At 44.2% G+C, this 26,450-nt stretch overlaps 1 protein-coding gene across 2 annotated transcripts in view; it reads right to left on the bottom strand.

Annotated features, from left to right (window-relative positions):
- Positions 1-26,450, bottom strand: part of March10 (membrane-associated ring finger (C3HC4) 10, E3 ubiquitin protein ligase) — an 84,334-nt gene that overhangs the window by 20,438 nt on the left and 37,446 nt on the right. Inside the window, exons 4-6 of one of the 2 annotated variants that reach the window (XM_013033265.1) lie at positions 17,821-17,973; positions 10,064-11,426; positions 2,867-3,033 (exon numbers count right to left, since the gene is read on the bottom strand). In XM_013033265.1, coding sequence (XP_012888719.1) covers positions 2,867-3,033; positions 10,064-11,426; positions 17,821-17,973 — 1,683 coding nt within the window. Of the gene's footprint in view, positions 1-2,866; positions 3,034-10,063; positions 11,427-17,820; positions 17,974-22,623; positions 22,971-26,450 lie in introns of those variants that run through there. The other variant, XM_013033266.1, reaches the window with a different exon arrangement.

Raw genomic sequence — 26,450 nt, 5'->3', positions numbered from 1 at the left:
CACACACACACACACACACACACACACCCATTATATACAATCTGTGTTGGCACTTTGGGCAGGTGATGTTTTGAGACTGAATTTGTGTGTGTTATGGTAAGCTTTCTTGACCTTCATTAAAAGTCAGTCATCCTCTGAAGAAAATGACCTTGAAGCTGAGATCTGAAAATTTCCCTTTGTAATCATTCATTATACAAGCTTCATGGACGTGAAATCCTCATGACTTTTAAATAACAAGTTTTGTTTCTGTTTAAATATATCAACATAATGGTTCATAAAACTGCAATTGTGACATGGGAGCCGAGTCTGTAACACAGGTGTTTGCAGCAACAACAACAATAATAATAATAATAACAAGACTAATAGTGGGCTTAATTCTTTTTTTTTTTTCTTGTAGATCTCACATAGATCCAAGAAAAAGGAAAATAAATTTGTAAGGAAGCTATACTCCCATCAGTGGCTTAAAAATCGACCCTTAGTCCTTCCCATGCCAGATTCTTATCTGAGAAAAGTAAGGGAGTGAGGAGCCACATGCTGGTATGAGTTACAATGGTGTCAGGGGACCAGCCTCTACTAAATCCCAACTCAGCCTCATTTGGGGAAAGAAACATGAAAGGGTTTCCTGTGCTGGGGGAAGGGGTTATGTTGTTTGTAAATAAAAACTTGCATTCTAAATTAGCACATCCCCCCCCCCCCACCCTACTTCCTAATACAAAAGTAGGAGCTAAAAAACTGTGGCTATTTTAAGAAAAAAAAAAAAAGGCACACCTCTTTCCCCCTCCCCCCACGCAGGCACTGCGTTTTGGTGCGCGCATGCTAATTAGGAAACACAGAACTTAACTCCTTAACTGTATCTATTGAGTAATCTGGGCTTTGCAGACTTTTTTTTATGCCAGTTCTATTTCCCCATGAGATATAAAAACAAGAGTAAATGATAGAGACTTTTAAAAGGGGTGGATGAACTGTGATCTCTCATCTGCATGTTGTTTCCTTGCTGTCTCCTATTTTAGCACCATCCCATCCAGCAATGCTTTTGGCTCCTCAGCATTCCATGTGTCTTCCATCCTAATCTTGCCAAACACGATCATACCCGTATTGGCATTTATGAGCCTTCAATATAATTTTTAAATGATCCATTTCATGGCTCCTTTTTCTTTCTGCACTAGATTTTGTTTTTGCTTGCTTTTTGGGGGGTGGGTGGGAGGGGGGTTTGATCTTAGGGGCATCATACATACTCACTATCTGTTTTTCCATGTTTGGAGCTCGATCATTTGAGCCATGCCTCAAGTCAGGGTTTTTTCTGGTGAACTGGAGATAAGAGTCTCACTGACTTTTCTGCCTTAGCTAGCCTGGAACTGTGATCCTTTAGGTCTTAGCCTCTTGAGTAGCTAGGATCACAGGTGTGAGCTACTGGTGTTGGCTAGTCTAGGTATTTAATTGACTCAAATTTCTACTAAGATAAAGCATTATATGGCAGAATTATTACTACCCTTATTACTAGAAAAAGTTCTTTGCTTATATTTAAGCATCTCAGGAATGATTCTGTATTTCTTATGCTGGTGAAACATGGGAAGAGACTTTAGGAATGAGAGAGTTAATGTGACGGGTCCCTGTGTCCATTCTCTGATCAAATGGAGTGCTGTCTTTGGTGAAGGTAGAGCAGCAATACCCCACGGGGACAGGGTAAAGCCCCAGGTCTCTTAGACAGCATAGAATAGATAAAAATTTGGGAGAGGAGAGGCTCTAGCCACAGAATAAAGGTTTCAGAGAGAGGGAGGAGAGAGAAAGAGGGAGAGAGAGAGAGGGAGCTAGGGAGAGAGGTGCCTGAAAGACATAGCTATTTTCTAATTGAGTTGCTTCCATTGATATCCACAATTTTTTGTTAAAATTGGCGTTCATTCCCAAACCCATGTTTTAAAGAAATCTTCCATCTTCTGCCAAGAAAACTATAGCTGACTTACTGATGTGGCTATATTTAGGTTATCTCCTCCCTGGGGAGTTGAGAAGGGACCTCACACTCCGTTATAAGATCAAACTGACAAAACCCACGCAGTGAAATCTCTTTCTCGAATATGGTTGTAGAAAATCAGATCAACGCTTTTTTTAAAAAAAATTTAAACTCAGCTGTCAACAAGCAGCTTTGCTTGAGTTCCTAGGTGCCCTCAATCCTCCTTCCCCCAAATACAAGGAAGATAAACGGTGTGTGTTTGGAGGGGGAGTCTCTCATGATGGTCTTTCTGAATGAATTTTGCAGAGGGCCTACTGGCTGTGCATGGCCACTGGGGATGGTGTCTCCTGAACCTCCCCTATTGGGAGGTTCCCATTTCTTCCACTTCCTTCCTTGTGGAAGGGCAGGCTTAGCACCTCTGCTTCAAGCAGGAGGATCCCATGGCAAATGTTTCCAGAATCGATCTCTCAGACTTAAAAACAACAAACGAACAAAAAATCTCCAACACATTTGCCCAGGAGTTCGTGGCTCATGCATATAATCCTAGCTACTCAGGAAGCTGAGATCTGAGGATCACAGTTCAAAGCCAACCCAAGCAGGGAAACCCAAGTGACTCTTTAATTAACCACCAAAACACGAAGTAGGAGCTGTGGCTCAAGTGGTATAGCACTAGCCTTGAATGCTCAGGGACAATGCCTAGGCCCCGCGATCAAGCCCCAGTACCTACACAAAACCAAGCAAAAACAAATCACATTCATTTCCCTTCTGTCATTTGAAGACAGTGTTTTGGGAAAAAGAATCCCAGGCTAGGCCACATTTCCTTGGAACTTAGCAGTTGACAGGCTCCGAGGCCCACGCTGTGGTGGCTCAGATTAATCACGTGTGGCTGTGTACTTGAGCTCTTCTCTCCGCACCTACCTGATGTGATCTTCACTTTCAGCCACTTTTTCAGGCACTCTTGGTGAACGAACTGTAGGCTTCCCACACAGCCGCAGGGCTCCAGGAGCGGGTTGGTGGGGGAACCCCCAGCTATCTGACAGATGCGACATAAGTCTCCTTCCTCCTCAGAGTCCTCCTCCAGGAGACTAAAGGGAAAACAAGCCCTCGTGACCAGGAGTCTCCACATTTGAAGTTTCCACAGAGTGTCAGTTCTCAGGGTGCTCATGGGAAAAGGAAGAAAAAGGAAATTTTCTCCTCTCCCACTATGGGCCTGCCCAAGATGACTTCTGGGATCTACCCACTGCCTCTCTGATCCTCCCCTTCCCTCCCTCCCCCCCCCCCCCCAGTCCTGGGGCTTGAACTCAGGGCCTGGGCACTGTCCTTGAACTTCTTTTGCTCAAAGCTAGCACTCTACCACTAAGCCACATTCCCAGCCCCCAGGTTCTTTTTTAAAATTATTATTTAAATTATTATTATTAAGGGGATGTACAGAGGAGTTACCACGATTTCATAAGTCAGGTAATGAGTACACATGGGCTCTACTGTAATCACTGATACATGTGAGCTCTCTGGGACCAACACAACCACCACAAAGAAAGAAGGGAGTGAGAGGCATGTACTTAGATGAAGCATGCAGGAGTTCCTGGGTTCAATTCCCAGTACTGCAGTGAGAACAGAGGTGAGGAGAAGTCTCCAGAAGAAACTGCTGGAAGGCCTGCTGTCACCACCTCACAGGATTTACCACCAGGGATCTGGGGTTTGAGGGCTGCCCTTTAAGTCATGTGACTTGGCTGCCTTTTAAATAATGTGACTTGGGACAAGTTCCTGGTGTCATCTGAGGATTTTGTTTTCTTATCTGCTTGGTTGCTTCCCAGGGTTGGAACAGCCCAGGTGCCGGACTATGGACTTGCTCTACAAACTGTACAAGCTAAGTTTTGCCTCCCAGAGACTACGCAATAGGTGCCAGTTTGAATAAGTGATGCACCAACAAACCTGAACATGAGCAACAAGTGCTGCATGCCATCCTACATTCCAGAATGGGAGCTGCTAGAAGTTGATAAGGACAGAATGAATGAAAATGTAAGCAAAAATATGTGTGTCTAATAAATGGCAAGCGAAGGATAGCTGGATGATATTCATGTTAAGAGTGCTGAAAGAAGCTGACAGCAATTTTTCTTTTCTTTTGAATTTTCATAGGTCTGGGGTTGTCAGTAAAAAGAAACTAGTTCATGACTACAATCAAAGGGGAAGAAATGGACAATGTTTTGAATATTAAAAAAAAAAATCTCTGAGCTGGGGCACCAGTGGCTCCTGTAATCCTAGCTACTCAGGAGGCTGAGATCTGAGGATCGCAGTTCAAAGCCAGCCTGGGCAGGAAAGTCCGTGAGACTCTTTTCTCCAATTAACCACCAGAAAATCGGAAGTGGCTCTGTGGCTCAAGTCGTAGAGCACTAGCCTTGACCTGAAGAACTGAAGGACAGTGCCCAGACCCAGAGTTCAAGCCTGACAACTGACCAAAAAAACCAAAAAACAACCCAAAACAAAAAACAAACAACAACAAGAAAAAACCCAGAAACAAAACAAAACAAAAAACTTTGTTTCTTTAGACATTGTCATCTCCAAGAAAGGGAAATTCAGTGAAAAGGAACAGAATTTGCTGAGTGCCAGTGGCTCATGCCTATAATCCTACTATTCAAGGAGGCTGAGATCAGAGGATCTAGATTTGAAGCCAGCCAGGGAGAAAAAGTCGATGAGATCCTTATCTCTTATTAACCAGCAAAAACCCAGAAGTGGAGGTGTGTTTTAAGTAGTAGAATGCCAGCATTGAGTAAAAAATCCGAGTGAGAAGGCCCCAGTACTGGCATTTTTGTTATTGTTGTTATATTATATTATATTTATTTATTTATTTTTGCTGATCCTGGGGTGCTCTACCACTTGAGCCACAGCACCACTTTTGGCTTTTTCTGAGTAGTTTATTGGAGATCAGAGTCTCATGGACTTTCCTGCCTTGCTGGCTCCAAGCTGCAGTCCTCAGATTTTAGCCTCCTGAGCAGTTAGGATTACAAGTGTGAACCATCAGTGCTGGGCACCAAAATAAATAAGTAAATTGTGAGCCCAGTTGCCCTGAGAAAGAGAAGCAGCAGAGCCAGGATCTCGCTCCCAATCAACATGGAGAGGAGTGCTGTGAAACGGAGCTAGCTTTATAGCCCAAGCGTTCAAACTCTGTTCACAAATACTCACTCAAAACCTTCCATTTAGGGAAAAGGATGGAGAGGAAGCAAGACACACAGCTACCAGGGCATCTATGCTGGTGGCCTCTTTTCTCAGCCACCCTTTTCTTCCTTCATGAGACAACAGCCATCTTCTGTTACAGCCATGGGGCCAGCAGCATAAAGAAGAGGGGACCAAGGGAGGGCTCTGCTGATGGTAGAGGAAGTGGATAGTTTATGGAATGCAGGAATCTTCTTGAGAAGATTCCAGAGGATTTAGCCTACTGTTTTGTAAAAGGAACAACCAGAGATAAAAGGATTTCTGGGGAATTAAAAAAAGAATTTTTTTTTTACAGGCATAGCAATACTAATAAATAAAATAGAATCCACGGCTAAAGAAAATTAGCCTTTTTTGGGGGGGGAGATAGTGCTGGGAATCAGTCATTAGTCTTAATGCAATAAATAAAAATAAAACTCCTATAGATACAAAAGAGAATGGGGCAAATCCAAATCATAGCAGAAGGTTTTAATACATTTTGGAAATTGATCAATTCAATAGAAAAGAATAAAGTAGGAAGCTTTTTAATAGCATCTTTTCCAAGCTGTATTATATATATATGTGGACAGACAATAAAAGAATAGAGACTATACAACTACTCTGTGCTATAACAGTTTTGTACATACTGGCAAGGTACTGGGGCATAAAAAACATAGACCACACTTTCTGAGATCTCAATACAATTAAATGAGGAAGGGCAATAACTTTTTTAAAGAGGATAATAAAGGGTGTTTTACTATATCAAACAGTAAATCTATAATAAGTAAAGGTGTACAGTGCATGCAATATCAGGCAGATTAACCAAAGTGTTAATGGTAATGTATACTGACTGGTAAGGGACCTTAAATGCAAAAGAAGTCATAGACTGACAACTGGATAACAGCGAAGGAGGAGGAGGAAAAAGAAGACAGAAAAAGACATTAGAACCCTATCTTATGCCATATGAATGGAATGGTAGCTAGATTTCAGTATAGCTCTACGGATGAGTATTTACTGTATATTAGGTACATTGGTTGGGGTAAATATTTTGGACCTCATTGAATTTTCACTGTTTTGGGGGCAAGAGAAGATATTGTTACTTCTCTTTTCTACATGGAAAAAAAATAGCTCCAGAAAATGAAGGAACATTTTCTCAAACCACAGCAAGCTAATAGTTGGTAGAATCAGGAACTGAATCTAGAGCTGCACTACAACAAATGTATGTTTTTAAAATAAAATGAGAATATTTCCAGAAGGAAAATGGTTATGGACACTTGAGTGTTCATAAAATGGTGGTGAGAATGGAAAAGTGGAGGGCTTTCTTTTGTGGGGGGACCTTTACTTGGCTTCCCCTTCCCATGGCTAACACTCTACCACTTGAACCAAGTTTTCAGTTCCTGCTTTCTGCTAGATCATTGAAGTTAAGAGTCTTGGGGATTTGTCTGCCCAGTCTTCTGACTGAACCTCATTTCTCGGATCTCAGGTGTGAGGTGCCAGTGCCATGAAACAATGCACATTACAGACCTTATACAGTGCATTGCCTTTCATCAGCAGTTACAAGGTTAGAACCTTATCCCTCAGTGGAGACTCAAATGACAACACTCATATTCAATGTAAAATCTGTAGTCCTAGAAACTTTAGGTAATACGATAAGATTAAAACAAAAAATAGTGAGAGCTGGGAACATGACTCAAGCAGTAGAGGGCTGACATAGGAAGCATGAGGCCTTGAGTTAAAAAAATGTAGCCTTGCTGTGACTCAAGTGGTAGAGCGCTAGCCTTGAGCTGAAGAGCTGAGGGACAGCGCCCACGCCCAGAGTTCAGGCCCCACGACCGGACCCAAACAACAACAACAACAACAAAATGTAGCCTTGTAATTGTGACCCCTCTGTACGGTATTTTCACAGTAAAAAAAAAAAAAAAAGTAGCCCAAAATAGGGTTTTGGAGGAAAAGAAATTATTATTCACTGTGGAAATCATTTATATAGGAAACAACCACAGACAAGATATTATAAACAATTAAATTCAGCAAAATACAGAGAAAACACGCAATAGAATATCTGTTCACTAATCACAAATAGTTAAAACTCAGAACTTAAAATGTTGTTTCAAGCACCCAGGAGGCAAATGCAGGAGGATCATGAGTTCTAGATCAGCCTGGGGCTTTGTGGTGAGACTGACTAAAACAAACCCCAACAACAACAAAGAAAAAAGAAAAGAAAAGAAGGAATGAAGGAAACAAAAAACTGGAATTATAGCTACTCGGGAAGAACTACTCATCTGAGCCTTAGTCTAGCAAGTATGAGACCCTGAGTTTGAATCTTGGTGCCATACTAAAATTTGCATCCATATGCAAAAATGAAAGACTGAAAACATTTTTTTCAGCAACACTTATCTCTGAATGGAAGGTTAAAGGTGTCTTTCTTTTTTTTTGGGGGGGTCCGGTCGTGGGGCCTGAACTCTGGGCCTGGGCACTGTCCCTCGGCTCTTAAGCTCAAGGCTAGCGCTCTACCACTTGAGCCACAGCACCACTTCTGGCTTTTTTCTTTTTGCTTATGTGGTGCTGAAGAATCGAACCCAGGGCCTCATGCATGCAAGGCAAGCGCTCTACCACTGAGCCACCTTCCCAGCCCAAAGGTGTCTTTCTTTCAAGTCTGTATTTTAAAATATTTCCTAATTAGACATTTTTGAAATCATAAGAGTATAAGGTCCATTAAGAGTATAAGGTCCATAGAAACAACAGAGCATTTGATGAACATTAATAAAGCATTTGTTAAATAATAGTTTCAAGTAACCACATGCATGTGAAAAAAAAATTACTTTGAGCCCAAAGGTGTCACTTTGGTGATGGGAATCAGGACTTGTGACAAGTATGCCTGAAGCTATTTTTTGTGGCTCAAGTGGTATAGTGCTAGACTTGAACAAAAGACCTCAGGGACAGATCTAGGCCCTGAGCTCAGGACAGCGCGCGCATGCGCGCGCGCGCACACACACACACACACACACACACACACACACACACACACACACACAGACTATAAACTAGTTGCCTAGCTACTCAGAAGGCTGAGATCTGAGGACTGCAATTCAAAGTTGGCTGGAAAGCCAAATTCATGAGAGTTTTCTGCATTTAACCAGCAAAAAGCCAGAAGTGGAGGTGGGGCTCAAGTGGTAGAGCCCTAGCTTTGAGCAAAAGAAGCCAAACATGAACACAAGGCCCAGAGTGGGCTTTTTTTGTGTACTAGCACACACACACACACACACACACACAATCTTAGAAGATTATATATATCACTGAATGAATTAAACTTTTCTGTTTACAGATGCGTAGCAATAGGATAACTAATGGCCCAAATAAGCCATTCCAACGTACCCAAAGAAGGCTTACATTTCAAGAATCAATTTTCAGATCAGTAAGCTAATATAAGGACACAGTAAACACCTACCATAAATGAAATGGTAGAATTTTGACATTGCTTAATGATGGCTTTGAAAACTATCCAATTTTGTAGCCATCAAATTCCCAAAGTCACATCAAGAGAAAAAGATCAAAGAAAAGGGCAATTGGAAAAGATCTTTTTTTTTCTTCCTCTCTGATGCATGAGAAAGAGCCCTTATAATGGAGGCAGTGGTTAACCTAGTGCAGCCCTTCAGCGATGTAGGTAACTATGGTAACTGTTTGGGAACAGTCTTTTACTTTGGAAGGTTCCAATTCTAAAATTGTTGGTAAGATTTGCGTTTAGTCCCATGAGGGAGAGCTGTGAACTTCAAGTGCTGTATAGTTCATACTCTAGGGAGACAGCAACCTTTCCATAAAAATTCCTGGTTTCTAATTGCTGGAGAGAAGAGGTAGGATTGTGTAGCCCCCAGAAATCCTTATATCTGCAAGTTTTCCTTTGTTAAAGTTATGGTATAGAGGGGGGGGGGGAAACCCACTTTAGGAATACTGAAGAAATTGAATAGAAAGGGGCTGGGAAGTTGGCTCAGGGGTAGAGTGCTTGCCTCACATGCATGAGGCCCTGGGTTCGATTCCTCAGCACCACATAAGCAGAAAAAAGCCAGAAGTGGTGCTGTGGCTCAAGTGGTAGAGTGCTAGCCTTGAGCTGAAGAGCTGAGGGACAGTGCCCAGGCCCAGAGTTCAGACCCCACGACTGGACCCAACAAAAAAAAAGAAATTGAGTAGAAATACTAAACTTTTCTCTGTACATATACATACATACATACATACACACACACGTGGGTGTATGTATGTATCTGTGTGTGTGTGTGTGTGTTACTGGAGTTTGAGCTCAGGGCCAGGGCCTTGCTTTTTCTGCTCAAGGCTGATGTTCTACCACTTGCATCCTATCTTTCCCATCTGGCTTTTTGGTGGTTAATTGAAGATAAGTCTCATGGATTTTCCTGCCCAGACTGGCTTCAAACCTTGGTCCTCTGATATCAGCCTCCTGAATATCTAGGATTACAGGCATGAATCACTGATGCCTGGTGTGCGCACACACACACACACACACACACACACACACACACAAATGTAAAAGCAACAAAAGAGGGGCATTTTCCTCCAAACAATCAACATTAAAATGACAAGAAAGAGCCTATCTGTGATTTAAAATTCCCAGGACTTTTTTTGTTGTTGTTGTTGGTCATGGGACCTGATCTCTGGGCCTGGGTGCTGTCTGTCAGCTCTTCAGCTCAAGGCTAGCACTCTACCACTTGAACCATAGTACCATTTCCAGCTTTTTCTGCTTATGTGGTGCTGAGGAATCGAACCCAGGGCATCATGCATGCAAGGCAAGAACTCTACCACTGAGCCACCTTCCCAGACCCTCCCAGGACTTTCTAATGAAAGCAATGCTTATTTTAGCACTGGGAAGGAAGAAAAGGAAGATAATATGTGTATATTTTATACGGAGTTGTGAGCATTCCTCACCTTTCTTGCAATTTCTTGAGCTTCTCAGGGTCTGCCTTTGTCTCAGTCTCCCCCTTCTCATCTGTAAAGCCAGAGACTGCTATGTTGGCCTCACCATCATTTTGACTTGTGAAATCAGACACTGCAAAGAAAGTAAAAGGTATAGCTTCTTGCAGGGACTCAGGCATGTGCAAGTGGCCTTGTAAGTCCATTCTTGATCGAGAAGGTCTGGGATTGTCCACTGAGGACAAACTGCCTTGAGGATTTAGTAATAACTCTTCTGCGTATAACGAAGCCCCCTGGGGTTGGCTTGTTAAAGTAATGTGCTCTGCTCCCCTGACATCAAATTCATGGGTCGTGTTTACCAGAAAAATATTGTGGTTTTCAGTGCTGGCAAATGGATTCCTACTTCTAATAGGGGACAGTGGTCGACGAGCGTTGAATCTTGAGTTTTCCTCCAGCTCTGAACCGTGAACTAAAATAGACGACACTGACATGTCTACTGACATGTCATCTATCAGAGCAGATTGCACCAATGGCCCAGGAGTGGTATAGGAATTCACTGATGATCTTGGAGCTATGGGTCTACCGGAAAGCAAGCAGTCAAAAGAATTTCTGGAATCATTTAAATAGTGTTGCCAATCTCTTTCGTAGTCATGGACTCCAGGTGCTTCCACAGAGCCTCGATTGGGATATGGATCTTCAGCATTGAGTCCGTCTTCTTGACTGGGTTGGGATTCGGTCTTTTTCTCATCTTCACTGCCATCGCTGTCATTATCTGTGGTAGGCTCCTCATCAGACAGGCTGGAGTCTTGCTGCTTTGTCACTGGCTCCATTGTATTGTTTATTCTGAGTGAGCCAAGCTTGGGTTCCCTTCTTCTTAAAGAATTACCTCGACTATTATCAGCATTTTTGTCAAAATCATTATTTTGGACTCGGGTGGTTGATGTCCCGAGGAATGGATTTCTTTGCTGGTTGGAAGGAGAATGGGGTGAGTGCATACCAGCCATCAGAAGTTGTTCTTCCTCTTGGATTTCCTCTTCCGTGTCATCATCTTCCGGAACCATGTTTATTGAAAATGTAGAATAAAAGTCTTCATCTCGGAACCTAAATGATGTCCCTCTTCTTGTTGCTCCCATGGTACTACTGGGTATGACAGGTGACCCCAAAGACTCATTCTTCATGCCTTGGAAGGGCTGACATAGGGATGAATGGGGATCCTTTGGGGAAAGGGCACTGGGTTCTCCTTTCTTGGGCCTCTCTGGGGCTTTCTCTACCAGCCTCATCAGCGGTGGTGGTGTGGCTACGCTTTTTATCTCTCGACTTGGTCGCTTCAGCTTTGTCTCACCTGCAAACACTGGGCCTTCTGATTGAATTACTGGACCTGCATTGAGAAGAGACAAATTCATCATTCTGTTAAAAACAACAAAAACTGTGGCCTGGGTGCCCATGGCTCATACCTGTAATCCTAGCTATTCAAGAGGTTCAAATCTGAGGATCATGGTTCAAAGCTAGCCTGGATAAAAAGTCTATGAGAGAGATTCTTATCTCCTATTAACCCCCCCCTAAAAAAAAAAAAAACCAGAAAAGGAGCTATGGCTCAAGTGATAGAATGCTAGCTAGCCTTGAACAAAAAAGCTCAGGGATAGCACCGGGCCTTGAGGTTAAGCTCCAGGGGACAGTGGTTTATGGGCTTCTATTTCCTGCTTCTAGGCTCTCCTTTGTGCTCAAAGGTGGCCCTGAGTGTTTGGAGTGACCCTGTGCATATGGATTACTTCTGCAGAAATTTTGGTGTTCCTGGGGTTTGAACCCAGGGCCTATTGCCTGCTAGGCAAGGCGTTCTACCGCTTGAGCTACAATGCCAGCCTTCTGCACAAGCTTTGGGAAGATTGGTCTAGCTCCATACCCATGTCAAGACTGAGGGTAGATAAACCTCCTACTAAATACTGGTTTAATTCTGCATTTATTGAAAAGGAAAAGCAGTTCTCTGGGAATGACTTCTGGAAAAATCACTGGTTCTTCCTTTCTCTTCCAAATTCCTCCCACATACATTTATGGCAGCCCTGCTTCACACACACAGCTTTATCCACACTAAAGTACAATCTGCCTTGACAGATCGAGAGGAAGATTCTAGAAGCCCCATGCCCAGGTAGGTACATTGATGTTTATGGTCATACTATTTAGTACAAATAAAGCATTATTTAATATAAATAATACTTCTCAAGAAATGATTATCTTTTCTTTATCCTTGACCTTTAGTAAAGTTGTTAACTGCTGACAGTCACAAAATCCCTCCTTTCCTGATCTAAATTATGACATGTGAAGGTAAAGGGACCACTAAGTGTGAGTTACTATTAATGCGATTAGTTATTCAAACTTGTCTCATGGTGCTGGGTGCTGGTAGCTCCCACCTGTAAATCTAGCTACCCAGGAAGCTGAGATGTGAGGACTGAAGTTTGAAGTCAGTCCAGGCAGACAAATCCAAGACACTCATCTCCAATTAACCAGCAAAAAAGCCAGAATCAGAGGCTCAGGGGGTAGCATGCCAGCCTTGAGTGAAAGCAAAAACAACAAAACAAAAATGAAGCCAGTGCACAAGGCCCTGAATTCAAGCCTCAATACAAACCAAACCAAACAAAAAACTTGCTGTATATAAACATAAGCAATGAGTAAGTGCTACTTAACTGAGTGCTTACGCCGAGCAAACCAGTTGTGTCATGCACACACAGCCCTATGAAATAGGTGCCAAAATCATACCACATTATAAATGGGGTCACCTCAAGGCTTAGGGATGGCACATAACATCCAGAATACTATGTGATGGGATGAACATTTGAACCTTAGCCTGCGTAATGCTAGGGTTTGTGTTTTTAACCACTACCCTGACTTTTCCCTTAAGAAATTGGCAAGACTTCCAATTTCCCTGTGAAGGCCAGAGTCCATGGAATCCATTGTGTGTGTGTGAGGCTGGAGGGGGGGGGGGTTGGGGCTTTTCCCCACTGACAACATGGGCACAGGAAACACTGAAAGTGCTTTTCTTAATTCCTCTTCTCTCTCTTCTTGCCTACCATGGGCTACCCCACCATGCTCTTCTCTCTGCTCCCCTTGGCATCTGATGAAGCTCTGTTGTCCTTATCGCTTAATTTCTGCAGCAGTTTGCCTGTCTAGTGGACCGGAGGCGACCGGCCCGGCAGGTCGGTGATAACAGCTCTGCTCAGGGAAATGCAAATCTTCTGAGCAGCGGGCTTAGCCAAGGCCAAGTCAATACTGACTCACTTTAATTGAGGTGCCTCACAGGGGAGCCCTGGCTCCACTCTCTAATGTCCTAATACTCTGTAAGCTTCTTTTATTGTTAACGGTGTGGGACACTCAGTGACACAGTGTGAATCTTTACTCATCAGCTCTTCCAGAAATCAGTTAGAGTCTCCTGCCAGGCCCCCTCATGGGTTGATAAACCCCAGTGAGCCATGTGTCAACAATTCAAGGATGCATTGAACATCTGGTTCTATAGGAATAGGAGTAGAGCTAGGGTGCCTGCCCCACTGGGCTGGATCATGTGTTTGGGAAACTGAAGAGTCTATGAAACCAACTGTATTCTGACTTTTTTTTTTAAAGAGTGACACAGGGGAGTCAAAGAATGCACCTCTGGTTGGTGACTTCTTGTTTTGAATTTAACTAATTGGCTAGGTGCTTGTGGCTCATATTTGTAATCCTAGCTATCTATATAGGAGGATGAGATCTGAGGATCGTGGTTCAAGGCTAGCCTGGGCAGGAAAATCTTTTATCTCCAATTAACCACCCCAAAAGCCAGAAGTGGAGCTATGGCTCAAGTTGGTAGAGTACCTGCCTTGAACCAAAAAGTTAAGAGACAGTACTCAGGCCCTGAGTCCAAGCCCCAGTACTGGTGTGTGTGTGTGTGTGTGTGTGTGTGTGTGTGCATACACATGTGCAGGTGCACCTACAAACACACACACACACACACATTAAGCTAGTGGCTGATCAATCTAAGTCCTTTGGAGAGGGGGGAGGGTTCCCTGATGCTCCGTGAGAGGACCCGGACCTCCTACCTCAAATTTAGCTCAGGTTTCTGACCAGGAAAGGGAAATACTCTTAACAGGCAAAAATAAATCAGCTGGATGGCTTCTGAAAAACAGAACTGGAAATGAGCTTCATGGAGGCTACTGAGCTATCACTAGGCTCTGGGTCTGGAAAGGCCCAGTTATGTGCTGGGCTGAGATTCTGTGGCTTCCTGAAACACGCCAGGGACTGTGTCTTCACCCTGCCTTGTCATACTGCCTTCTTCTTTAAACATTTAATCAGAGATTCCCTGGAGAGAGAGAGGGGGGAGAAAGAGAGAGAGAGAGAGAGAGAAGGAGAGCGAGAGAGAGAGAGAGAGAGAGAGAGAGAGAGAGAGAGAGAGAATGTGCGTGCAAGTACACACACTTATGTATCTTTCCAATAAAGGTGGCAGACGGTGCCATTCTATATTTATGCTATTTTAACCCCATTTTTTTTTGTGCATGTGTATGTGTCTATATCAAAGTGGGAGTGGATTCCAGTAGCGCTGGGCTGGGAATAAACACTCTGATTGCTATGCCAGGGATGAGCTATTCATAGCCCAGGCCCTGCAGATGCTGAGGCTTCTCTGAGGCCTGGCCTGGCCTCCAGCTGTGGATGGAGTGCCTGCCACCTGCAGGAGGTCTAGGCACACTGAAATGAGACTGGAACAAGTATCTGTCCATGCTAAGTCAGGGCCTTTGGTCTGGGCTGCCTCATGTGCTTGACCAGTAGTGTCCTACATTCTAGCAGCCATTGCTTTTTTTTTTTAAACCTTTTTCTTCTGTGAATAGAAATAGTCTATGACTATTGGAGAAAAATTAGAATATAGAGGGGGATTAAAATAATCCATGTCTTCTCATAATCCAAAAGTCAGAATAGCTGATGTTTGTGTTGTGGACTTTAGGGGTGAGCTGCAGACCTAGACCAATAAGAGTCGTATGTTAGCATTTGAATAATAAGTTCAATGCCTTTAAGTGGAAACATGTATGTTGTGGTTTAATACCGGCCTCATAATTCCTGCTATGCCTCTCTTACCAGACCTACTTGGCTCCCTGCAGCTATTTGAATTTTTACAACCCAGGGCTCCCTTATCTAGAGGCCGTTTTTTTTGTTTGTTTGTTTTTCACTGTTACTGTTGTGCGTTTTGGGGCTTGGGCTACTGTTTCTTAGCTTTCTCTGCTCAAGGCTGTAGCTCTATCACCTGAGACATGGCTCCACTTCTGGATTTGTGCATGCGTGCGTGCGTGTGTGCATGCGTGCGTGCATGTGTGTGTGTGTGTGTGTGTGTGTGTGTGTGTGTGTGGTGGTTGTTATTAACTGGAGGTAAGAGTGTCCAATGTCATAGAATTTCTTGCCTGGGCTGGCTCTGAACCGTAATCTTCAGATCTCAGCATCTGAGTCTAGGAATACAGGCATGAGCCATGAGCACTTGGTTAGAGGCCTTAAAAGAAAAAGAAAAATTGCAGCATTTCTGTACATGCAACTGCATGCTCTGCTCCTTTCTTAAAAATTTCGCTGCTGTTAATTAAGAACTTATAGAAATTAAAGTATAAAGGTATCCTATATAAACATACCAGGATTTGTTCCCCTACTGCTGGTATGCTGCTTGGCCTGAGACTTTTTTTTTGGCATGGGGGATCACATTGCAATGAATGTCCTTGCTCACACATCTTTGATGACTTGTCTTCTGAGAATGGATTCATGGGGGTGGATTGCCAAGTTAATAGGTATGAACTTTCTAGAAGCTTTTGACATATGGTGCCAAATTCCTTCTTTGCACCAAATTGCCCTCGAGGTAGGATATGAAAGCAATGCTGCTACCCTGTGTAGCCCACAGCTCGTGACAGCAGAAAGTGCTAGTGGTTAGCTTTGCTACCAGTATTAAATATGATGTTAGAAACCTTAGCCAATTTGGTAAGCTGAAATGAGCTCATGTGAAATTAGCTCATGTATAAATTTACATTCATGATCTATGAGGCTGAACTTTAAAAATGTTTATTAGCTACCTATAATTTTTTTCTGTGAAATTTTTATTTTCCTACACTGTTTTTCTATGAGCTATCTGTGGTGTGTGTGTGTGTGTATTTAATACAAAATTAATTTGCAAGAGGTTTCTGTATATCATCTTAGTCACATTTGCTCCAAATCTCTGATACAGTTCCTATTATAACTGGTTCAGACTCCAGTTTATAACCCATATTAGAATGTGAGAAAAAAAGAGTTAAAAAGGGAGGGCATGACTGGGGGAAGAGAAGGAGGGCTGAGGATAGCAGAACATGGGGACATGTTCCTCGTGGGTCACAGGACAATGGACCACGTGACTTGGGTGCAGCTGGAAGGTTGTATAAGCTCCATGGGCTCATAAATATTGCATGGACAATGCACCTCACCTTTATTTATTTATTTTGTGCCAGTACCTGGGCTTGAACTCAGGACCTTGCATTCCTTCTGGGCTTTTCCCACTCCAAGGTTGGTGTGTCAACCACTTGAACCACACCTCCATTTCTGGCTTTTAGCTGGTTAGTTGGATTTGGCTGCCAGGACTGGCTTTGAACTGTGACCCTCAGATCTCAGCCTCTTGATTAGCTAGGATTTACAAGTATGAGTCACGGGTGCCTGGCCTCACCTTTTAAATAGTATCTGAGAGTTCATTGATGTCAGTTGGGGAGGCAACATGGAGAAACTATCAAAATAGTTCAGTGCCCTTTTATGTGGACCTACTATGTGCTGGCCTGTATATTATTTCACTTAAGTTAGCTTTAACATACAGCAGGTTAGATGTCATCATCCTTTATTCTAAAATAAGGAAGCTGGAGTCCTTATGGAGAAGGGGGAAAAGTTTTAGAAGTAAGATCTGCCCTAAGCCACATGTCCTTTCCTCCAGGAAGCATTCCATCACAGGGAATCCTGAGGACACGTGGTTGCTAACAGGTTCATGTGGGCTCTAGTTGTCTCTTAATTCTAAGCCATCCAAATACTCCCACGTTTTCCTGCCGGTGTCCACCAGAATATCAGACACATTTGGTAGCAACAAAGGATGAAGCTGGGTCACTTGTCTAAAGGGCAAGGCTGACTGTGATGTGTCACTTTCCTTGAGTCCTGAGAGGACTCCCGAGGTTCTGCTCTCCTTCTCTTCCTGCCACCACAGGAGAGGGTGACAGGGTCAGCAGAGCTGTGTGACGTGGGCTTCCAGATGCATGCTCGGGACTGAAACGGGGAAAGGAGGAGGCTCCACCAAAGCCAGTGCTCTTCATTTTGATGTTATTTCTTAACACATTTAAAGATCTTGCTGGTGTGATTGTCCTGGATCACAGGGCAGAAGAGCTCTGTGGGGAGTTGAGCAGTTTGCCACCCACATTCCTCCATCCTCCTCTCCCGGCAGGTGATCAGGGACTGCAGCCAGGTGGGACCTCCCCAGAGCTGCAGGCTGCTTCTCCTCCCCCTGAGTCCATGCAAAACCATTCAGAGCCATGCTCATGGGTGGTCATGCGAGAGAAAGACAAAAGATCTGCTCCCCTCATCCCCTTTCCTACCAAGCCTCTGTTGGAGAAAATTAAAACCAACAGTCCGCATTGAAAACCTGTGTGTTCTGGTTTAAGATAATTCTCCATTATATAAAAGCATAACCATCTAAAAATCAGAAAGAATTCACGAGGTAACAATAAAAGTCAGCCTCTCCCCACCCTGTCTCTGAGGAAAACGCAACCATAAGTTCTTACCTGCTCCCAGGAGAGCTGGCACCTTTGTCGGCAGCTGCAATTTCTGTCTGCTTCTCTCCCCAGATGGTCTTGGGCTGTACATTTCTGGGCTGACTGTCAGTCTCCCCAGATTTGGTCTCCTCTTCCTTGATAAAATCTTTGGTGTCTGTGTCACTGAAAGGTGCAAATGCTTTCAATAACTAATTTAAAAAAATAGGAAAACACTTCTGTATAAAAGGATGCTTTAAAGACTTAGCTAGGGGAAAGGAAAGAAATTAAGACAATAGACCCACGAGGTCAGAGAAGAGCTGGATTTGAAAACTGGTTATGCTCTCTTGTAACCAAGTGAGTGTGGCAAATGGCTTTGCCTCTCCAAGCCTCATTTTCCTCATTTATTACATGGAACTAATACTACTATCTATCAGATGATTTTTCACCATAAATAGCACTATGCAGCGGATATAAGGGTCTTTTACTAAAAAGTTTCTTGCTTCCACGGTCAAGAAGGCTCTTGGAGCTGGGTGCTACTCGGGAGGCTGAGATCTGAAATTCCTGGTTTGAAGCAGCCTGAGCAAGACAAATCAGACACACATATCTTGACCCAGAATCCAGAAATGGAGGTATGGCTCAAATGGTACAGTGCCAGCCAAGAATGAAAGAACTAAGATAGAGCATGAGGCCTGAGTTCAAGCCCTATTACTGGCAAAAAAAAAAAAGAAGAAGAAAAAAAAGAAGAAAAAGAAAAGGCAGCTCTGGGGACACACAATGATTCAGCTATTGGAGAAGTCACCCAGGTTTGAAATGACATATTTTGTATCAACATATTTATGTCCTCAGGTTGTTAATTAGTGACAAGTATGCTGTTACAGGAAGGTGCCAAGCATCTGGGACCATGCGCCTTTTCTTTTCTCTTGCATATTTGTCACCCACCACTGTGGAAGACAGTAGCTAGAGTACGATGGACTGAACCCCAATTCATACCTCCTCAAAACTCACATTTAGAGCTAGGTCTGAATGACATCAAGTTTTGTCTTCATGTGTGTTTAGTGCCAGTGCCTATGAAGGTGGGGGTAAAGCATTTTCCATGCATCTTGACAAGTTGTTGGGTTCACAAGGCAGCTAAATCGTCAACATCTGCACGAAATCCCCCGAGAGAATTTTCTTGGCTCATCCTCTTTTAGAAAGCTTAGAAGTTTCACAAATAGACATAGCCAACAGGCAGCATGGGGATAGAGCTGGGTCGGCCCCCTGGCTGCTGTGTGTGTGTGTGTGTGTGTGTATACACAGCTTTTCTTGGCATGTAGGGGACAACAGTATTTATATTCCTGAGTGTAGGTTGTGGTTGCATGAATACTTTCCATCCAGTCTTGGGAAAAGGATGAAAGTTCCCTTTGGCAGCCTATGAAGCTTAGTTTAATCCAGTGACTAGGCTTGCTTACTCCTGACAGACCCTGGGCAGGGTGGAGTGAGTGAGTGTGTGTGTGTGTGTGTGTGTGTGTGTGTTGGGGTGGGGGAGCAGGCAGAGGATTCTGTGTTTCAAGACAGGGCAGTGCACTCCACAGGCAACTTACTAGGAGAACCCCTCGTGGTGTTGGGTCAGCTTAGGACAACTTGTTAGAGCCCAGGGAGGTTGTGGGTATAGCCAGAGAGAGGAAGACAGAGAGAAAATTCTGTGGGAACTCAGTATCTATTCTTTGGAGTGCACAAGGTGAGATGTGATTTCACTTTTTAAGAGTGAAAGAAAGGAGGAGAATGAGAGAGGAGGGAGGAGATGAGAGAGAGAGAGAGAGAGAGGGAGGGAGGGAGGGAGAAGAAGGGAGGGAGAGAGGGCGAGAGAGAGATCAGGGATCTGCCACCATGGACAGGAGGGATAACATTTTCTCAGCATAAACATTGCATTCCTTGAAGCTAGAAGTTTCTCCTGTATCACCAAGGTCTCATCTGTTAGCTCTTAGAAACAACTGCTTCCCACTGCCCAGCTGACAGGAGGAGGGAGCCAGGAACAGGGTTAGGCCTCAGGCTGAATCCAGTAAGTTAGAACCTGGCCCAAAGATTCTAACTTAGTTTACTTTGATTCCCAAAAATGATCTGAGCAGATTATTCAAATTCCTTCCACACTCTCATTTGTAGAACTTCATATTGCCACAGTTCCCCCCCCCCATCTTACTCCAACTCCATGCACACACCCATAGGGTGGGTTACCTTCCTTCCTAGGGCTTGTCTTTCCCACACCACAGCAGCCAGCGGGCCCTTCAAGGTCTGATTTTATGTTCACTAAGTCTGCTTTAATTCTGTCTTTTCCAGAACGCTTACTTTCAGCGTTTTGTTTGCATTTAAATATTAAAACATCACCTATTGTATAAGTAGACCGGAAGCTCCTTGAGGCCAAATATCACCTCTTAGCCAGCCTGTATCTGGCCTCACATTGTTAGGCAGGGCTAGTGATATTTGCTTAATAGGGTTCAAGAAGATACATTAATCTCAAGCCATGAGAGAACTTCAAAAGTAGAACAAAACCTTTGTTAAACAAAACACCCAAGGTGGCTTCAAAGGTTATTTTTGTGGTTGTGTTCAAAACATTTTTTCTTCATGGAAAGCATCAGATTTCTTAATGATTTTCCAAAATTAAAGTAACAAAGCTGAACTCCTTAGAGGGCTCTGCCAGGTCTAGAGGTGGAAATGTCATCGTTAGCAGAGTCAGGACTTCCGGACCTTTCACAATGCATATCTCAGTTTTTGTAGCTGTAAAATGGGTCTACCCCTACTATGTTAAGTTACTATAAAATATAGCAACAATAAACATCAATGGTCTAATTCAAGTGTCTCAAGTAACCGCTAAAAATGGTAGATGCTTCTTCTGTTATAAAGGATACTAGTAGGGCACTGGTGGCTTATACCTGTAATTCTAGCTATTCAGGAGGCTGAGATCTAAGGATCCTGGCTTAAAGCCAGCCTGGGCAGGCAAGTCTGTGAGACTCTTATCTCCAGTTAACCAACAGAAAACAAAGTGGAGCTATGGTTCAAAAGTGGTAGAGTGCTAGCTTTGAGCAAAAGCAGCTCAGGGACAGTGCCCAGGCCCTGAGTTCAAGAATCTGAATACCACCAGCAATGGGAGGTCTGTCACCACCCCCAGCAGAGAAGGTGAATTTAACCAGAGACTCAGTTAGGCCGCCTTCCCAGGTTGACAATAATTTATTCTGCAGCCTTCATTCCCATAAGTTTTTGTTGATTCTCTCCCCCAAGTCTTCTTTGATAAAATCCAAAAGGCAAATAGCAACTCTTTTTCTAATAATTTGTTCAACAAATACCTGTGTGCCTTTGCTATGCAATAATTTGAGGGTTTGCAAGATGAGTAAGACATTTTGGTCACGACCTTAAAGATTATGAACCAATTTGGTTGTGCTGGAGGACTTCTTCACTTTGTTATGTTTTTGGTTTGTTCTTTGCTCTCCATTTTCCCTTTACAGGTCACAAAGAAAGCGACCATGATGACATAGTTTGTGTACAGGAAGTTAAGAGCTGCAGATACCACATTCCTAATCACCATATCTGCATGAACAGTGAATCAAATGTCAGAACTTTGGGGCCATTCTAAGATAGGACCTTACCATGGCACAGTGCATGAATCTTATGGGAAATCTAAGTCATCTGTACTGGGAAATGAAATATGAGGGTTTATGTTCACAGCTTCACTGCTAGGTAACTTCACTATCCTATTTGTCAGTAGATGTGGGGATGTCTGTGATTGGCTCTAAATAACCCATATCCCCTTCCTGTATCTGAGCAAGGTGACACATCAGGAACTAAGAAACTAAACAGCTGTTTTGATTAAAAAAAAAAAAGACATGTGCCTCAGTTCTCTTGATAATGTTGGGAAACAATGATTGCTAAGAGAATAGTTCTTTATTTGGCCAGGAAAGTGGAGGTGGGAGAGAAAAGGTAGAAGTCCCATATTTATACAAGGCCCTGACAACTCAGGACCAAGTCTATTCAATTGTTCACATTTGTTATACGTAGATGCAGTTCTTGAAAATAAAATGAGAAAAGCAAGAAAAGGAGGAAAGTACAATTCCTGAGCCTTTACCCCCTCTGTCCTCTTGGACTGGGTTCCTTGGCTCCTGGGAGGGGCTGAGATTCTGTCTGCGGAGATGCTTGTTTGGAAAGCTCACTGCTCTTTTTGGATGGTGGGAAAAATTACAGCTTAATTGCAAGAGCCACTGTTGCCTTGGTGTAATAGGCAGCTTTCTGTTCAGTCACAAATAATAGGTCACGTCTATTTTCTATTGGAGCACGCTAGAAATGTGTGGTGTCACACATCCCCAGAGGAGATCTTAATTAAAGTTTAATTATGGACCATAAATAGGTTTTATTTTGGAACTCAGGAGCTGGGATTTTTTGGTGTTAGGAAATGCAAATGCCTAATAAGTAGGCAGGAAAGGGAACATAAACATCAACTGAGCCCTTTCATTTGTCCCTCCTTGGGATGGCTCTGGATGGCTATGTACTTTTAGAGTCACCTGCTCTACACACACAAACATTGCGTGCCACCCTCCACACACAAACATTAGCTTTCTGGTGGTGATGTTCCAAAGAGTGTCAGACACAGGAGGTAAGAAATCAAAGGAGTCTGTGGAGACAATGGGATTTTATTGGTTGTTCATTCCTTTGGCACTACAAGAAGCTGAACTTAAGGGAGGTGGCAGCGCCGTCCCGTCTGTCTTCCTGTTCCCCGCACACCACACCTCCTGGTATGAATTCCTGGCCCCCTCTCCTGTCCACTTGCCTTCTGGAAGCCTCTGTGCTGTGTGCCTTGCTGGGGATGACTTACCACATGAGGTAAATTTTACTGGGCCTTCTGGGGCCAGGCAGGCACAGCACAGGGGTCTCAGATGGATTTGGGCAAGAGACAGGAAAGTAGCAGAGGGCTGCTGGTGACCCCTTTAGGGGACCTGGGGTGGTGGAGGGAGTGGAAGTGGTGGGTCTTGGAAAGCTGGGAAAGATGACAGGCGGGAGGGAAGTAGAAGGGCCCTGAGCCGCTGGAGGGGAAGGTGGCACTAGAGGTAGGAGCAGGCAGCAGTAATTCGTATTGGGCTTCAGGACAGGGGAGAAAGCGAACACAGAACAGTAAGGGGTATATTCAACACAGAACAGGGGGTGCTCGCTGCTGTCACCTGCACAAAAGAAAAAGAGCAATCAGGTTGCAGCACTCACAGGGGAAAGGACATTAAAAAAATAAAGGCTATGAACGAATCAAAACTGGAAAAATTGTTCTTTAGGGGTGGGAAGAGTGGGGACACCAGGTGTTCTAGGACACCTTGTTTAGGCTTTGAATCACTGAGAAGGGCATCATGGGCAATGGCATGGCTTTGGACGCCTTTCCCAGGAAGACGGTCTCTGGTTTGCCCTGGCAGATGTAGGGAAGTTCATCCCCCAGCAAGTTCCCAAGAACATCCTGAGGTGGCTGTGGGGAAGGTTCCATCTTTTCTCATCTCCCACAGCCAGGGTAACGAGTTGCTCTGGCGGCAGCAGATGGCAGCCTGCGGGGTCTCCCTTCCGGCAGGCTCTCCCCCCACATCTTCCAGCTGCCCCCAGTAGGAGATTGTGGGTCATGCCCCTAATCTAGCCTTTTTTGTTGTTGTTATGGAAGGGAAGATTGGGAGAGAGAGAAAAGAAAAAAAAGGCAGAGAGAGCTTGGTGGGATTGTGGAAAGAGGAGGAACCAAGGTGGGAAAGACAGGTGGACAAGAAGGGTATCCAAGGGAAATGAATCACGTATTCACTAAGCCAACCTCACTAGAGACTAGAGGCAGAGTACAGGCGTCTGTGGAGTCAGGATTCAGAGCTACTCAACTGGTACCTGCCACTAACCAAATGGGGCACCTTGAGTCAACGGCCTACCTTCTTAGAACCTGTTTCCTCGTCTGCAAAATGAGACAGGTGTTTTCTCTAGCATGCATGAACTTCCCCTGGCAATGACACAATGACACAACCTCAGCCCACCTAAATCAGAACCTGTGTTTTTTGTGTATGTGTGTGTGTGTGTGTGTGTGTGTGTGTGTGTGTGTGTATGTGTGTGTATGAATACACATTAAAGCTTTTGCATCAGTGCCATGAGATATTGCTTTACCACAGGTCCAAAAGCAGTGGGTATATATGATCTTAAACGGAAACACCACTGTTGTTGTTTTTGTGCCAGTTCTGAGGCTTAAACTCAGGGCCTGAGTCCTATCCCTGAGTTTTTTTGCTCAAGGCTAGCACTTTACCTCTTGAGTGGCTGTTCCACTTCTGGCTTTTTGCCAGTTAATTGGAGATAAGAGTCTCATGGACTTTCCTGGCGAGGCTGGCTTCAAACCTTGATCCTCAGGTCTCTGCCTCCTGAATAGCTAGGATTACTTGTGTGAGCCACTGGCACCTGGCAAGCCTTTTTTTTTTTTTGCCTTTTCTTTTTATAAGTTAATCGTCTCAGGTATTTTGTTATAGTGGTGTGATGTTGATTAACACAGAAACTCTGGGTTAGAAAGAAGCTGGAATTTGAATTTCAGTGAGGTACCTCTCTGGAGATTTGTACCATTGTTGGGAAATGCTGCAGTAGAAATCAGTTCTGATTCTAACATAAATAATTAAAATCAGTAGTCTCAGTCTACCGGAGTAGCCCTGCAAGGTCCTGTTAAATACGAGTCCAACTAAATATGAGCCACTCTTTCTTTCTTAAATGTCTTTGAGAGTAGTCCCTACTTCTCAGATAATTTTTCTGTATACATTGTCTCCTCCCATTATTCACTTAATTGTTCTTATCTTTAAAGGTTCCTGGTCAAATCTCTTCCAATTCCACCCATTTTTTTTTGGGGTCCGGTCGTGGGGCCTGAACTCTGGGCCTGGGCGCTGTCCCTCAGCTCTTCAGCTCAAGGCTAGCACTCTACCATTTCAGCCACAGCGCCACTTCTGGCTTTTTTCTTTTTGCTTATGTGGTTGTGGTGCTGAGGAATCGAATCCAGGGCCTCATGCATGCAAAGCAAGTGCTCTACCACTGAGCCACCTTTCCAGCCCCTTCATCCATTCTTAGAGGAGGGGATTTTTTATAGTTTCAGCCCTGTCTTGCTCCCTAAGGCACCTGGGCTCCAACCAGCAGTGGGGAGTGATCTTCTGAACCCAATGGCTCCCTAGTATTTCTACCTAGCTGTCCAGACTACTGCATAGACCACATCACAAAGTGAGGCCACTTTCCTATTGCTTTCTCAGTCTTGGCAAATGCAACGTTCACTGGCCTCATTTCCTAGGCCAAATCCCTAAATTCTCTCCTATTCCTGCTTTATCCCAACCCTAACATCCCAGTCATCAAGTTCTTCCAGGCCTATGTCCTTAGGTCTCTCTCAAGGTCATCCCCTCTTCCCTGTACACTCTGCCTTTCCTCCAGGTCAAGCCCTTGCCATTCACGTGGAGCTCGCTTCAAATGCCCCTCATCTGGCCTCCTTTGTGTCTGGCTGTCTGTACCCTCTCAGTCAGCCCCTTCTCCAGGCTGTAGCCAGAATCAGAGTTAAAAATGCCTGGCTGGGTGCTGGTGGCTCATGCCTATAATCCTAGCTACTCAGGAGGCTGATATCTGAGGATCACAATTTGAAACCAGCCTGGGCAGGAAAATCCATGGGACTTTTATCTCCAATTAACCAGAAAAATATTAGAAGTGGAGCTGTGGCTCAAGTTGTAGAGCTCAGGGACAGCATTCAGGTCTCGTGTTCAAGCCCCAATACCAGCATATGGATACACACACACACACACACACACACACACACCATTTGAATTGTATCACTTTCCTGCATAGACCTCTAGAGATGACTGATACCTTCCACAGACTTTCAAGGCCCTTGGGAACCTAGTCCTTGTCTACTGGTAGGGCCTCCACTTTCTATTTTATACTTCCTACTTGTAGCTGACCATAAACCAGTAGACCCACACATGCACATCAGGTTCTGCAGCTCTAACAAGCTGTCAGATGATGCCTCTGCCACTTGTCTGGAGATGTTCCGAGCACAAGGCCATAGACTTGTTTGTTTTTGTTTTTTTTGGGTCCGGTTGTGGGGCCTGAACTCTGGGCCTGGGCACTGTCCCTCAGCTCTTCAGCTCAAGGCTAGCGCTCTACCACTTGAGCCACAGCGCCACTTCCAGCTTTTTTCTTTTTGCTTATGTGGTGCTGAGGAATCGAACCCAGGACCTCAGGCATGCAAGGCAAGCGCTCTACCATTGAGCCACCTTCCCAGCCCCTTTTTGTAGGTTCTTAACATCTGTCCATCTGTCTGTCTTTTTCCTACAGGCCTTTGCACATCAAGCATCTCTTACTGGGGCACTTCTTTCCTCTCTCCCTTCTCCTCTCTCATCTTCCCCCCTCCTCCCACTCTTCCTTTTTCCACCTCCCTCCCTCTCTTTCTTCTTCCCCTTCTCTACTCCCTCTCTCTGCTCCTGGGCTAAGTCCCTGGCTGTCAGGATTTTCACCTTGCCCACTGCTCTCACAGCTCTTAGCATTTACTTTGGTCGTGGTGTGCATCACACTATTTTCCCCATTGGTGTCCTGGAGTTTTATTTCTGCATCCCTGGGGCCCAAGCAGAGAAGCATGAAGTAAATGAAGGGAGAAACCCCAACACCCTAGGACAAAGGTG

Source organism: Dipodomys ordii, unplaced genomic scaffold, assembly GCF_000151885.1.
Source record: "Dipodomys ordii isolate 6190 unplaced genomic scaffold, Dord_2.0 Scaffold165, whole genome shotgun sequence".
NCBI classification, from domain to species: Eukaryota; Metazoa; Chordata; class Mammalia; order Rodentia; family Heteromyidae; genus Dipodomys; species Dipodomys ordii.
This window is presented reverse-complemented; position numbering and strand designations above follow the sequence as displayed.